The sequence below is a fragment of the Alosa pseudoharengus genome, unplaced genomic scaffold (assembly GCF_046254945.1).
Source record: "Alosa pseudoharengus isolate Yale_2024_CS ecotype anadromous, Long Island Sound unplaced genomic scaffold, YU_APseudo_1.1 YU_APseudo_1.1_scf_20, whole genome shotgun sequence".
Taxonomy (NCBI): Eukaryota; Metazoa; Chordata; class Actinopteri; order Clupeiformes; family Clupeidae; genus Alosa; species Alosa pseudoharengus.
Genome location: NW_027468664.1, coordinates 8,856,718 through 8,873,305, shown reverse-complemented (window position 1 = coordinate 8,873,305; position 16,588 = coordinate 8,856,718). Strand labels below are relative to the sequence as shown.

The following is a 16,588-nucleotide window of genomic DNA, read 5'->3' as shown; positions in this document are numbered from 1 at the left end:
CTGTTGTCGTAATAAATTTATCCTGCAACAATCTCGCTGTGGGAGAAGAGAGGAGAAACAGAGCAATGAACCAGCTCAAGGCAAAAGCAGCGGGCCTTGCAATCCTGCCGTCTCTGGCAAAACTCCAATTCTCCAGAAAGTTCTCCCGACTCTCACCCTGTCGCCAGGAAAGAAACAGAGAGAAATGGCTCTGTGAGAAACTGGGGGGGGGGGGGGTTTATTCAGTGAGACATTAATAAATCTCAGTATTTGGGAGCAAAAACAGAAAGCAATACCACACATGGTGAGGCACGACACCCGAAACCAGCGCTCACCACGTTGCCTCCACCCCTGACAAGAACGGAGCGCACGGAGGTAACATCTGCTGTTTGCTGCGCTGCAAAAAGGCGAAGCACCTGATGCCAGGATCCCCTCCTTCAGAGGGCCATGGTTTGGGCAATGACATCCACCCCAAGCTTAATCTCAGCTCAATAGCCCTGTCAACTCAGGCTGCTGACACACAGGCGAAGTGTGTGTGTGTGGGTGTGTGTGTGTGTGTGTGTGTGTGTGTGTGTTTGGGTGTTTGGGTGTGTGTGTGTGTGTGTGTGTGTGTGTGTGTGTTTGTGTGTGTGTGTGTGTGTGTGTGTGTGTGTGTGTGTATGGTGTATGTGTTTGAAGGTTGGGGGGGGGGGGGGGGTTGGGGATCTATAAAACCATTAGAGAAACGTGCTGTGATTGCAAGTCAAAGGTGACGTCGTACCGGCAATTAATGCTTCCGCAAACGGGCTGTAATTGCCCTCCCTGGCGTCCTCCGCTGCGCATAAATGAGTGCGGCCCACTTGACGAGCGGTTCCCCACGCGCCAGGACTCCCGTGGAGGGCGAAAGCGCTGCGTAGGGCACGCTCGCTGGCTTGGGGCTAACGAACGGTGCCAACGCGGGACCGCACTCACGGTCGAGCCTCAACCCACGACTGCCAGCTTGCACTTTCCACGAGACCAACCATTACAAGAGCACGCATAAGCCACGGGCCATAAACAGGGGAGTAGGGGGAAAATAAAGAGAAAGAAAAAGAGAGACTGACAGAGAGAGAGAGAGAGAGAGAGAGAGAGAGAGAGAGAGAGAGAGAGAGAGCGAGAGAGAGAGAGAGACAGAGAGAAAGAGAGAGAGAGAGAGAGAGAGAGAGAGAGAGGGAGAGAGAGAGGGAGTGGAGAGCATGCATTTCCTTCCTCCATCATTGTTAATGTCCAGTTAATGCGTCGGAATCCTGGGCACTCCCTCCATCTAACATTATTTACAGCAGTGAGCTCCAAAATGACAGCTGGCCCAAAGGTTTTAATTCAGTTTTAAAGCCTCCATGGTGTGTTAGTGTCTTGTGTGATGAGACAGCACTATGGGAAAAACAATCGAGCTTGAGCACTACACACAGCCTTTTTAAAGTCCAGCTGGTTTGCCTTGGGCCACGTTGTCCAGGATCACTGCCCCCAACTCCCCCCCCCCCCCCCCCCCCTGCCGACTCTGAACGGATGCAAAAATGAGGTGTATTCAAAATCAATAGTGTTTAACAAAATTGCCAGGGCAATTTGAACAGCATGAGCAATGGCTGCACCGAAAAGAGAATTGTTTCCTCCATTCAACCACGATTTTAATTCCTTTGTTTTTTTCTTGCACTAGACTGTCCCCTCTGTCTTTCGTAATCTTTCTATTCCCTCGTACAGTCTCTTTTCTCTCTCTCTCTCTCTCCTCGGGTCAGATCAGATCTGCTTAAGTCTCCATTCACTCATATAATAAAGAGTCTAATGGGCTGTTATTACCTGCGCAGCATGGCCTCCACTCAGCCGCTATTAGCCCCCCTCGGCCCCGGTGAAAGGGCTCTATCTCCAGCAGGCAAAAGAGATGCACTGCCTGTCCCTCCACCGGCCGCCGCCTGGGAGGCTGCACAACTGATTGTGGAGATGGGAGGATAGGAGTTATGGACGGAGGAGAAGAGATTCGCTACTCCAGGACAGAGAGAAGAGGCGATTTAGCACGCCGTGGATGCATTCATCTGACTGGATTGCTTTGCCGTCTACGGATCAACACAGGCGTATTGTTTCAACAGATGGTATTGTGTATGAATTTAACACACACACACACACATACAAAGAGTGTGTCCTACGCAATTGTACAAAAGAGGAAGAAATAGAGACTTGGAGAGACCACACACACACACACACACACACACACACACACACACACACACACACACACACACACACACACACACACACACACACACACACACACACACACACACACACACACACACACACACACACACACACACACACACACACACACACACACACACACACACACACACACACACACACGAGTGAGGCTGAGAGAGACACAAGAAATTATCTGCTGACCGCGAACAACTGCAGTCTCCAGTAGAGAAAATATAATTACAGAGAGGGCAGTCTAGCCCAGCACAACAGATGCCGCACTTTCACCTGGTGAATCAATGCAGAGCTTAAGTCTGTGCATAACAACAACAGCCCCTAGCATGACAACCACAGACATCTCCTACTATCTTTCTCTATCCACATCCCTCACTTATTCTCCCTCTCTCTCTCCTGCTCGCTCCTTTCATCCCTCTTTACTTCTCCATGAGAATGACCTCGCGACCTGTGCTAGGGAATACGAACACAAGAGAATATCAGACATTAACATTCAAATGTGAGATGACGAGACCCACAACGAAACCAAGATCTCTTCATTCATATTCATTTCAACGGATCGCAGATACAACCGTGTTGCCACACGGTGAAAGAAAAAAAAAAAAAAAAACTCATCATAAAACATCTGCTCAGCGTTTGACTTTAACTCCAGAGGGAACAGCTGGAATTGGGACTCTGAACAATGAATAACTTAAACCCAGGGGAGAAGGACGAACCTGAACCACAAAATCAGCCACTATGTCCACTTCATCTCACAATCACGCAGGAAACATAGCCGGGATTTAATTTGACTCGACTTTGATGATTGCCAATTACTCGGTTTGATTTTTATTTAGCGGCCAATCTCTCACCTTAACTGGTAAACTTCCCACTTAGCCTGCAATTGGACCGAGGTGAGCGGAGGAGAGTATCTCCGCTGTGACCTTAATTGACTGGTGGCATCCCGAAAGATGGAATACCGTACGCAACAGACCAATTAAGCTTCATTAGTAATCTGGCCTCGCCTCGTGCTGAGGAGGATCATATCTTCTCAGAGAGATAGAGCTGCAAGACTCCTCAAGATGTCTCCTTACACTCACTACTATCTTACCATCTCCACAGGACCATGGGAGAGTCTTTAAAATGGCTTCTCGACAGTTTGCCTTTGCTATCATGGAGGAAAGAGGGAAGGATAAGAAGAAGGGAGGGAGCGAGAGAGAAATAAAGAAAGAGAGAGAGAGAGAGGGAAAGAGAGAAGGAGGGAGGTAAAGGTGAAGGGATGATGCAGGCATTCTTTTTCTCCACCACCTCAAACACCATCTCCACCACCACCCCCACCAACACAGCCCACCACCCCCCACGCACAGCCCACTGCCCTCCCCGCGCACCATCATCACTCCTCAGAAGCCTGACCCCCAGACGGGTTCCAGGATCAATCAATTACATCTCCACTCCAGCAATCAAACAATGTTATTATCAGGAATCAACTCGCCGACCTGGAAAGCCCGGGGAATCAAAGGCTTCTGTGATGTCAGTTGCCGGGGTGCTGTGGCGTGTCGCTAACCGGCAGTGGCAGCCTGCCGCACATGCTGGGAGGTTTGAGACGCTCGGGGAATACACTTCAGGCAGGCAGGCAGGCAGGCAGGCAGGCAGGCAGGCAGGCAGGCAGACACACACACACACACACACACACACACACACACACACACACACACACACACACACACACACACACACACACACACACACACACACACACACACACACACACACACACACACACACACACACACACACACACACACACACACACACAGTGGACTTGCAGAGAGAAGCATGGACAGATACACAAAGAGAAGCATATACTAAAAGAAAACAAAAAGACCAGTTGTGTCCCATGGGAATTTAGAAGCTTATACTGTATATATCTATACAACATCGACAAGCTGCAGCCTCATTTAAGAAAAGGTCACATTGAGGTATGTGAGCACGGTGCAAGGATGGGGAAAAGAAAACGATAAAACAACAATAAAACAACAAAACAACCATCTGTAACCGACGACCAGAGAAAAATATAAACTCTGAGGGAGATTCACCACACCAAAAAAAAAAATGCAGGACTTATTTAAGTAGCAATGTCTCAGAAGCTGTGTTGGGCAAGTCTCGGCAGACAGGATGATGAATGGAGCCAATACCCCGGGTCCTCTTCCCCCAAATGACAGAGAATTTGCCACGACACACCCGGCACCGCTTGGGGGTTGGCCGCTCTCCACACAAGCGCGGATTAGAAACCCTGCGTCCAGGAAAAAGCCCAAATCCTCTTCGTCAGGTCCAAAAAGCCGTAAGCGCTCCCGATGGACATCAGAGGAGACGTCGCGCGAGACTTGCTTTGGACAAGAAGGCTGAGGTGACGGCTTTGCCCTGGATCTCTGGACGCCAGCACGATGTGGTGATCAGTGCGGGCAGGGGCCCCTCCAGCCTGCCAGTGTTTATGAACTTGCGGCTTTTTGATGGATCACCTACTCGGCCAGACAATCTCTTTTCAGTCACTTGCCTTCCAGAAAGTATGCCACTGAGATCAGATACACAAACGTAACCCCACACACGCGCACACACACATGCACACACACACACACCTCTCCACTCACTAAGAGCTTGGTATAAATAAAATCAATTCGACAGAGGCACAGAGTGACTGAAAGAAAAAACAAGAGAATGAGAGATACACACACACACACACACACACCAGCATACCCACTAAAAGAGAGAAACAGACAGAAAGACAGGCAAACACAGAGACAAAAGATATAAACACAATCTGAGACTGACTTAAGTCCATCTTGAACAGCCATTATTTCAGACATTTGGGGTTTAAAAACCTCTACGCCCACTGAAACTATTTCAACCTCTTCAAAAACCTCTCCTCAACTCTTCACCCTGAGAATAAATAGATCAAGAAAGTGTAAGACTGAGACACCGAGATGCAAGATTAGAAGGAGAAGAGCAAAGGATGAGGCAAGATGCGGTTAAGAGTGAGAGTAAAATAGTGAGTGAAATAAATCTCTTTTCAGACATCCATCTTCGCCACATTTATTACACAGCCAGCCAGCCAGCCAGCCAGCCGCGCTTGCGTATCACAGCTCTTAATTCACGTGGCTCCTTTCACAACGCGGCTAGTAGCCGGATCCCCTGTCCTCCCGCAGCCCCATACGAGATGCAGCGGAGCGAGGAGGACATGGGCTGGCCTGATAAGGGCCAAGCTCCAGACATCAGCCGGAGAGGCACGGCTGGGCTCAGTGTCGGCCGGCGGCCCCCTGGCCTCAGTAGTTATTAATGGAGCCCCACTATGGCAGCTCACCAAACTAAATCTCAGCGCTGGGGGGGTCAAAGGTCGGATGGATAGTTATTAGTGCAAAACCTAAGCGGCGAGTCTTGGTCAAGAGCGATCGGCCGGGTATCTGGTGATCATTACCGCGTGTTCTCCAACCACTGGCCATCGGAATACGTTAGCTGGACATGTTTAATGCATCAGGGGTCGGGAGGGGAGGGCGGTCAGGAGAGCCGCGGTGATTAGGATCTGCTGGTGCTGCCGAGCGGAGGGATGCCGCCATTTTGGCTGCGTGAATCTTTCATGCGGCACAGATGTGGATTCATGAGCAATGTGTGCTCTATCTCTCTCTCTCTCTCTCTCTCTCTGTCAGAGGGCTCTGTTCCCTGGCCTGTGATGATGGATGAGCCTGGGCTCTGGAGGTATCAGGCTCGTCCAGCGGATAGGCAGCAGGGGGGGGGGGCACTCCTGAGGAGGAGGAGGAGAAGGCCGTGGAGCCATCATTAAAAAAGGGAGAAGAGAGAAGAAAGAGAGAGGGGAAAAAAAGATGATGTTTCTATTTCAAGACGACGGGTCGTGGTCATCGGATCGTTCTGCCTCGGTCTCCCTCATTCCGCATCTGTCTCCTGGCTATTCCTCCTGACTAAGGTGATTTCCTCCATGTCCTCCGGCGGTTGGCTTTTCTTTCCACCTTTTTGGGACACTGCTTAGCAACAGACCTAAACTCTGCAACAGCAATGCACCAGCAACTCCCATTAGTGCCATTTCAAATAATGCCACACACACACACACACTCAGTGGACTTGCAGAGGGAAGCATGGACAGATACACAAAGAGAAGCATATACTAAAAGAAAACAAAAAGACCAGTTGTGTCCATGGGGATTTAGAAGCTTATACTGTATATATCTATACAACATCGACAAGCTGCAGCCTCATTTAAGAAAAGGTCACATTGAGGTATGTGAGCACGGTGCAAAGACACACACACACACACACACACACACACACACACACACACACACACACACACACACACACACACACACACACACACACACACACACACACACACACACACACACACACACACACACACACACACACACACACACACACACACACACACACACACACACACACACACACACACACACACACACACACACACACACACACACACACACACACACACACACACACACACACACACACACACACACACACACACACACACACACACACACTTCAGCCAGAGGCGGAGATGGACAGTTCATCCAAAGGACTGCGTTTTCTGCGTGCTCAAGTCCTGAGTGAGCACGTGTGGTGCGGAGAGCTGGCTCAGTTCTCTGGCCCGGGTTTCAAAGCGAGGGGCCAGTGGTGCGGGGGGACGTCTCACACACAGATGCTAAGCCGCTACCGGAGCCGCCGCTCGGAAACTTCCGGAGTTCACCTGTGCAGCTGGGCTTCACACATCAGCAAAAAAGCACCAAAAAGCCTGAGGGGGAAGCTCTCGCAAAAACAAATCTCCTTTCTGGGCATCGGAGCTGAAAGGCTCACAGTATTCCGGATCCCACGTGAGCAGGAAGCATAGTTCTATTCGGGGGGTGGTGGTGGGGGTTTACCTGCATGCAGAAATCATGACAAATCCCTTTGCTCCTTCACTTTTGGGCATTCTTTATCAGAGGCAACAGAACCGACCAGAGACCGAAATATTGCCTGAGTCTGACATGCAGAGTTGGAGACGAAACAATAACAACAAACAAAAAAACAAGACATGTTGCAGAAATGATGTGCTGGGCGCTGCATCAGCAACAGGAAGCCAAAGGGAAATGTGACTGCGTCGATGAGCAGAGGAAGGCGCGATTAACCTTAAGATAGAAAACGGGGCGTGCAGGGCTCCCTACTGGCACAGAAACGCACAGAGGCATCTAGAAGATACAATCTCTGGCAGACGAGTTTGCGATATTGGATTTTAAAAGTCTGGCGAAAAACACACACACACACACACACACACACACACACACACACACACACACACACACACACACACACACACACACACACACACACACACACACACACACACACACACACAGACACACACACACACACACACACACAGAAAAGGGCTTCTGCTGAGCTGGCACTTTAAGGCTGGAGATGCCTGCACTGCACCCAGCTTTTTGGATATTTACTCATGCAGTGTGTACAGCTGAGGACAGAGGGCATCTCGGAGATAAAGAAAGGAAGAACACAAAAAAGATAGAGAGAGGCAGACACCAAAAGATAGATAGAGAGAGAGAGAGATAGAGGTAGACATGGAGAAGGGTATAGAGAGAGGGAGAGGGAGAGAGAGAGAGAGAGAGAGAGAGAGAGAGAGAGAGAGAGAGAGATAGAGGCAGACATGGAGAAGGGTAGAGAAAGAGAGAGAAGAAAGATGGGGGAGGAGGAGAAAAACAGCTCCTCTGGAGTGGAGATAGTGACAGGTAGCTGCGCCTGGGAGATTCATACGTCTGTGCATGTTGCCGGAGCTAATGTGCAAAACAAACAGCTCGTCGCTTCTCCTCCGACGCCTCCTGACCTTTCCACAGATAAAAAAAAATAAAAAATCCCTTCTTCCTCCTGATCCACACTGCTGCTCTGTCTGCCTTCACGGCTATGCTCCATGGCTTTAACAGGAGGAGAGACAGAGGGAGGGAGGGAGGGAGGGAGGGAGGGAGGGAGGTGAGGAGAGGAGAGGGGAAAGAATGGGGTATTTACAAAAGGCAAATCCTCAGATATGTGAGAGAAAGATGTGGGAAAAAAGGGAATGCTGAGATGGCTTGAGGCTGACTTCATGGATTGAAAAATTGCAGAACTGCCTGGCTGTACATTTTGCTAGAATAATCAATACAGAATCTGCATCAAATCTTCATGTTAAAACCCCCTTTTGCTCCACAATCTTCCTTGGACTTTCTGTAGGCTTCCTTCCAGGTACATAGTTGGTGAAGGGAGGAGTACATAATCAGCACGGCACAGAAAGACTGGGTTTAGAATCTGCTGTCTCCACACTGTGCTCTTCCTATGTGTTAGGCCCTTCCTTTTAGGAGAGGGCTGTGATCTGTAAGGGGGTCATTTTGCGGGTGGATTTTGGAGGCTAGTGGACAACAGTATGGGCAGTAGAATAGAGCACGGCACAGATCGATCCCCCCATACATAACACTCTGGAAAAACTGGAGATAGAGAGAGAGAGAGAGATAGATAGAGAGGGATAGAGAGAGAGAGAGAGAAGATAAGGAGAACAAAGGAAAGAGGAGAATAGAGGGGGGGGTGCGTCAAAATGACAGAGTAAGAGGGGCACTTGTTACATGATGACAAGCCTTGCAGATTATTGTTTCCTTACAAAGGGCTGAATTGGGAAAGGACTGAAGGCCAGGCATATTCTCAGCAGCCCTCTCCAATCACAAAGGGGGATTATTGATGATGGTGGCAGTGTTTAGCCAGCCCGTTTGCCCTTTCAGCAAGCTAAAGTCGTTTTTTCATACCGAGTCCCAAGTGCACCAGAAAAAGCCAGGAGCAAAAACAGCTTCGTTCTGAATGCAAAATTAGGGGGAAGGTGTTACTCATAACTTCTAATTAATTTAATAGTGGAACATTTATCCCCTGAAATTAAATTTGTAAAACACACCTGATTAAACATCAAGCGAAAAATTATCCTGCCAAATTCCACAGCCACCAGTTATCAGTAAGTGGGCCTTAATAACTTCTCTCCGGTTCGCCTCCATCCTCCCATGCCTCCATACTTTAGTTGCCTAAAGTCTCCTCCCTCTTCATCCTCTTCCTCTTGCACACTGACTCTTTGTCCAGTGGCTGCCTATGGCTACGTTGCATAAGGTGCAGAGTAAGACAAAACACTTCCCAAGCTCTTCGTGGCCAGTCAGTCCCCTTCTGTTAGGACTGAAAGGCTGCTCACTGTGACAACAGCTACAGTGATGACAGGTCAGATGCAGGGATGGACTAGTATAGGGCCCTTTCATCTCTTGTTGCTGTCAGTGTGTGTTAGGTCTCTCATATGACAAAGAGCATACTGAAGTTCAGAGCGGGGAAACAGGAGTCTCCTCTACTGACTCACTCAACACATTGTTATAGTCAAATCACCACACCAATCATTCAAAGGCAACTTTGTATTTGTTTGGCTTGAGTCAGACAAACAGTAACTTCTTACTTCCATGGTACTTTAACATCAGATAATGTCTGATGATAACAAAAAACAACTACAGCTTAATTGCTTCAGAATGACAAATGATTAGGGCATCCAGCCAAAACTGAATATGGTGAAGCTACTCCAAATTAATTGTGTTGTGTGTAGCAATGTCTTATGCTTAAGAGAGAAAAGCTGGACGTTTCTGTTTTTTCACTGTCACCATGCTAAATGAAGCTCAACATGAATACATTACAAGGTCTGATTGATACGCCATTATAAAGTTGAACTTTTCTTAAAACATCTGCCTGAGAGCGTCGATAAGCCCAACCAAGAACATTTTAAAATCCTTTACTGCTCTTAGCATGGACAGAGCTGCTTTGTGTCTTTTCTTTAGAGTTTTGAGAGGGGGGGAGGAAATTAAAGAAAGTTTGATAACTGGTGGTTGAGAGAGATAAGAAGAAGAAATGGAATGGAAAAAAAGACAAATGTTCGTATGAATGCCTTAAATCGATTGCCATTACAGTCTTGATTTTACACAAAATTCCTCCAGAATTGCAGTCCCAGGAGTAAGTAACCGAAGAGGTTCTGAAAGACTTGGAAAGAGGAGGGTGACGAGTTCAGAGATCCCAGACACTGAGAGCCAAAATATGTTGATGCACTGTGAACATAATCAATATCAATGTCAATTTACATAAAGAGCATATTTAAAAACAATGTCAGTTGACCAAAGCACATTAAGTTGAGGTCAGACATGTGCATATTTAACTTTAAAGGCTAAAAAACTGATGATTTACTTCTAAATACCCAAGAATGGAAGGCAAAATGAATGTGAGTTTAAGCGACAAGCCTCATCTCCAAAAACATGACATATGGAGGAGGAATTTCCGTGGTACTCCTCCAGATTGATAATGCAACGGCTCATTAGAAGTGCTGTAGCTTGATCACCAGCGTGCCATGTCGTGCATGTTTGAGAAATGGCCCCGCAGTGCTCTCTTGCTCTCACTTGGCGTCTCTGTCTTTCTCCAGGACGCACCCCCATGCAGATGTTGCAGGGACACCTACTGCGGATGGGTCCAGCCCTCTCTGTAAGGGCTGTGCGTCTGTAATGAGCCGTGGCTGATATTTACATCGCCCCCCCCCCCCCCCCCCCCCTCAGACGCCCTGCACCAGGGGGACTGCCACAACACACAGACCCCACACAGCGATCACCACGGGGGGGTGGGTTGGGTGGATGAGACAGAGGGGTGGGGAGGAGAGCATTTGTCACTGCCCCACGCTGTGCCACCCTACCCGCCCTCACTTCTGGCCTCCATCCTCCAGCGCCCGCTGCCTTCCCTGCTGCCGCCCGGCGACGGAGAGGCCAGAAGCCCCCCAGCATCTGCTCCCTCACCGGGGCGTGATGGCAGACACCCGGGCACTGCCAGCGCTAATCAACAGTGAGCACGGACGCAGGCGAGGAGAGAGGGAGATTACAGGGCTCTGAGAGCTGCGTTCCCCTCCACCGTCATCACCACCACCACCACCACCACCACCACCCTCAGCACCAGCCTTCCACCACCTCCATCCAAATGCCAACCTCAGTCAGGGCAGCAGGGTTTAAATACCACTCAAATGTCAGCGGGAGGCCACACAAGTCAAACTAAATTACCACCTACCTGCTCTGACTCCCCTCACTGCGTTCCAAAGGTGCAGGTGCCAGAGAGAATGTGTGTGTGTGTGTGTGTGTGTGTGTGTGCGTATGTCTGTGTGTGCTTGTGCCAGTGTGTGTGTGTGTGTGTGTGTGTGTGTGTGTGTGTGTGTGTGTGTGTGTGAGCTTGTTCCAGTGTGTGCACATGTGTGAGTGTGTGGGTGTATATGGGCCTGCCTCAAGCCAGCCTGGCACATTAAATATTTCAGCAACTCAGTTCGTTTTTTAAACATTCCCCCTCTCGGAGACACCTATACACACTTCCACCAAAACACTGACAGGTCCACAGAGCTCTGCTTTCATGCTGATCGATTGGCTGCTGCTGCTCATACACAGCTCTTTGCTGCGAAGCTCAAACACCTCCCATAAAATGACACTATACACAATGAAAACACACAGAGTCTCCCATAAAGCCCCTGTATTGATCCTCAGGGTGAGAACTGATACTCCGAGAAAAGTGTTTTGGTGCCTCACACCAAACGAAACTGTAGACACTTTGGTAGAAGCAAGCCAATACATTACCTTCCTCTATGGACTGATCTTCCTGTGTAAGCAACCCGACAGGGCTATCGATCGGCACCTCAGGAGAGAGTCTCGAATACCCCGGTGTGCTCAGCCCGAGCTGTTCAAATCTTACGCACAACTTTCAATGCTCCAAACAAAGTCCCCAGTTGCACGTCTCAACTTACAAAAAAAAAAGGTCTCATTTGTATGAGACATTGTTACAACAGCCATTCTGAATGTTTTGCTTTGCATTTGACTCCTAATTATCATGGTCATGCACACTCTGTTGTTTCAATGTTTATGATGGAAAAACACAAGCAATGCCAAATGACAAGGGGCCAGGAGGCAAAGCCAACATCCAACAACATCAGCGTCCCTTACGTGATGATGAGTGCCAACTCTTACCATCACACGTGCAAAGAGCGTGTGTATCACCCAGCTCCAGTTTTAGGACTTCCTTTCATCGATGTCTGAGCATCAAACACACTCACTGTTTGTGACCTCTATCTCAGCGTCACAAGCAAACCTTGGCAGATGACCACAGACCTGTCTGTTTACTCATTGTCCTGTGAAACTGTCCTGTCCTGTCCATCTCTCTATCTTTTAGTCCTGCTGTGAGAGAGAAATTAAATAGAATGAACTCGACCCGTGTGGGCACTCTCTCTGTTGTGAGAAGCTGACCTGACATCGCTTACAGGAACAAAAAAAAAAGGTCAGCCTCGCTCAGCTGACAGCTCTGACATCCTACCAGAAGTATCCCATACACACACACACACACACACACACACACACACACACACACACACACACACACACACACACACACACACACACACACACACACAGACACACACACACACACACACACACACACACACACACACACACACACACACACACACACACACACACACACACACACACACACACACACACACACACACACACACACACACACACCAATAACAGTGGGTTCTTTCCTTTATGGCTGTCTCTGTTAGTTTGAGGCTTGTCTATTGTTGTAGTTCTTGAGTGGAAGTTCTGGCTTAGTTCAAAATTGACAATGAAGAACTAACGACACAGTGCGGTTAATTAGAAGGGGCTGGATATTGACTAAGATGGATTGAGGCAAGGGCCCTCAGTCTGAAAGCTCGCTATTAAGACAAATAATGCCTTGCACCACTGATGGAGCATGCTTATTGATTGAGACAATAAGAAACGCCACCCAGGCCGTTGTGCCCTCTTGTTGACCATTACAAATTGTAGGCAGTTGGGGGGGGGGGGTCTGAGAGGGAATGTGGGCGAGGGTGAGCAAACAATGGCGTTCAGTGACATGACGTGGACCACTCGAAAGCTCAAAGGATTTCAAAAATTTGGACAGTGAATGTGTAATGGATGCTTCGGAGATGCATCGTCCCATAGTGGGTCAAATCGAATTATATCAGGGGATGGGAATCAGATTTCTTGCCTTCAGAGACTTCCCGAGACCGTACCAGACTCAGCAACCGAAATTCAAACCATCTCTGGATGGACGTGCGGACGAATTACCAACGTGATCTCAGATGCACAAAAGCAAAGAGAGAACAGGTACAAAACGTAACTCTGTCTGTTTATAGAAAATGGACATCTGGACATTCAGGAAATGGAGAGAAATGAATTGGATGATGTGTTTTATCGTTCCCTGAGAGGGACATGAATTGGATTGCTAGGAACATCAGCATTCTCTGAGTCATGTCATTATGTGGGCTTGTTGACCGGCTACATGTCTATAATGCACCGGTAATACGACAAGGCATTAGCGGGGCCGGCCCATGATGGCACGGATTGGAACATTGAAAGCGGAATTGAGCGGGGAGCGGGGCCAGACGGAGTGCTCCATCTCGCTCCATCAGAACGCATCAAACTCAGCGGCCGGGCCATCCGTGGGAGGGGACACTGGCTATTTGTGCATTCTGTGAGCGCGCACATGTGGACATCTCCTTTCTGTAGGTAAGAATAAATTGCAAGAGCAATGTGTGTGTATGTGTGTGTGTGTGTGTATGCATGTGTGTGTGTGTGTGTGTATATGCATGTGTGTGTGTGTGTGTGTGTGTGTGAGAGACACTGAGGAAGGCTGGTAGCTGGTAGAGGGGACTCAGAGGAGGGGTGGGGGTGTGTTGGAGGGGTGGGGGTGTGTTGGAGGGGTGTCCTACCGCAGCAGAGGCTGGAATATGAGGGTGATGTTTCTGGCCCCAGGTTTGCACAGGAATTTGGTCTCGCCGCCTTCGATCAGGTTGTCATCAGCGCCACCTGACAGGAAAGAGAAACAACAATCATGAGCACAGGGAGATTTAAATAGGCTGTTGTAGTGAGCACAGCCATTTAATGCTCGTCAACCAGCTGGACGGACAAAACTCATTCCACAATTCAGCTCAACAGTTTCCTTCCTAGAGCACACAAACAAAACAAATGAGCAAACCACACTCACATGTGTCATATGCAGACGTGAAGCTGAAGGGAGAACACACACATCATCATAACACTGCTTGTTGGAGCAAATATGAGAGAAAATATAGAAGAAAAAAAACAACTCGCACATCAAAACAGCTCCCGTTACAAATTGAATGTGCGTAACATTTCAAGCGCGTTGCTCTTCTTCAGACTGCGTACTACAGTAATACACACACATACACACACACGCAGACTATAAATACAGACTCGGCACACACAGACCAAGTCGATGCTGATCACATCAGAATTCGCCCATCCTTGTCTGATAAAGCTGTGCCACGCTTCAGCGCACACCACTGGGTATAGCAGCCTCACCCACCTGCCTCCCCCTCCACCCCCTCTCCCCTCTCCCCTCTCCCTGCCACCTCCCAGCAAGCAACAGGTTAGTGAGGAAATAGGACTGTGCCACTGGAGAGGCCTCCACACCATGCGTCTGCCCTTATTAAGTCCACTGATCCCGACGTAACCGGTGTAATTGACAAGAGAGCGAGCGGTGCGTGGCGGTCGATCGAAAAAGAACAAAAACATGTTCAAAAACAAAAAAAATGACAGCAGCTCGCCGACCACCTCCGCACGCCCTGTCGCCTCCGTCAACAAAGATGCCCGAGAGAGCGTGGGCGGAGGAGTCGCCTCCACCCTGGTGCTGTGCCGACTGCCAACGTGGGCTGTTACGGCCGCAGAGCGGTGCGATTTGGAGAGATTTGGGCGATTCCAAGATGCCAGCCACAACAGGCAAAGGTCTATGAAGAAGAAGGCGACACATGCAAGGACGTGACAAAGTGAGGTAACAGCCAAGGAAAGACAGAGGAACAGCAAAGTGAGAGAGGAAAGGCAGATGAAGAGAGAGAGACTGCAGAGAGGACAAGAGAAGGGGCAGTCGTGGCCTACTGGTTAGGGCTTCGGGCTTGTAACCAGAGGGTTGCCGGTTCGATCCCCGACCAGTAAGAACAGGTGAAGTGCCCTTGAACAAGGCACCCAACCCCTCACTGCTCCCCGAGCGCCGCTGTAGCAAGGCAGCTCACTGCTCTGGGTTAGAGTGTGCTTTACCTCACTGTGTGTTCACTGCGTGCTCTGTGTGTTCACTAATTCACGGATGGGATAAATGCAGAGACCAAATTCCTTGTATAAGTATACTTGGCCAAGAAACCTGATTTACATTTACAGAAACAGAATGAAGCAAAAAGTAAAAGACTCCGGTAAGACTAAAGAAAAAAACACAGTGTTGCATTTCCCTTCAACTTCAATTCAGTTGGTATGGACGTGGTGAGGTGTATGGTTGTTAGTGGGTGAGAGAAAGGGAGAGAGAGAAGACTATATCTACGCTGGAAGGAGTAAGTCATTATGTACATGATGTGTGTTTAAAATAGAGCATATGCAAGAATCTAGCTGCAGTAGATTGTGTGTGTGTGTGTGTGTGTGTGTGTGTGAGCCGGTGGGGGCCACATGTTTGCGTGTGCGTGTCGTCGCTGACAGCCCAGTAATTACAGCAGGTGTCCTTGCGGGGCCTGGGCGACATCAAGCTCATCACGCTGTCAGTGCACATCGGGAGGACAAGAGCTCACATTGCGCCGCCTTGCCGCTAATCCACCGCGACTGCCCATGATCTGAGCGGAGAGGGAGTCGGGGAAACCGCCTGCATTCAGATGCCCGCCGCATCGCACCCCTCCCTCCCTCCATCCTTCTTTCTTTCTGTCTCTCTCTTCGCTTCTCTCTCCAGCTCTCCTTCCTTCTCGCCAGGATGCCTCAAAGGATGCCTCCACGACGCCTTTTGTGGGACAACAGAGCTCTTTTCCAACAAGAGCCTTCGTCTTTATTTTTGTTATGTTTTTTTAAAAAAAGAGTTAAAGAGAGCATGAGCTTTTATAGTTGCTCTCTGTATGAGGGGGAAAAAATACTCGAAGGCCTACATTTTCCCACTTGTTTTTTTTCTTTCGCGTGAAATTCATTTCTGTGGAAACCCTGCGCTTGTTGCTAAGTGGAGACGGAACCCACGTCCAATTTTCTCACCTCCTCCTCCTCCTCCTCCTTCTCCTCCTCCTCACCTTCTCCTCCTCCTCCTCTCCCACTTGCTCCATCCGTTCTCCGCTGCCAATTCAATTAAGAGTCAATTACGAGCACCAAACAAAGCTGCTCCCACACGCTCTCCCACGGCATCGAGAGAACAACAGGCAGATGGGGTGAAACAGAGAAATGAGAAAAGAGAAGAGAGAACAGGA

At 49.0% G+C, this 16,588-nt stretch overlaps 1 protein-coding gene across 1 annotated transcript in view; it reads right to left on the bottom strand.

The window, feature by feature from the left end:
- Positions 1-16,588, bottom strand: part of exoc4 (exocyst complex component 4) — a 99,207-nt gene that overhangs the window by 68,125 nt on the left and 14,494 nt on the right. Inside the window, exon 3 of the mRNA XM_076296474.1 lies at positions 14,075-14,171. Coding sequence (XP_076152589.1) covers positions 14,075-14,171 — 97 coding nt within the window. The remainder of the gene's footprint in view (positions 1-14,074; positions 14,172-16,588) is intronic.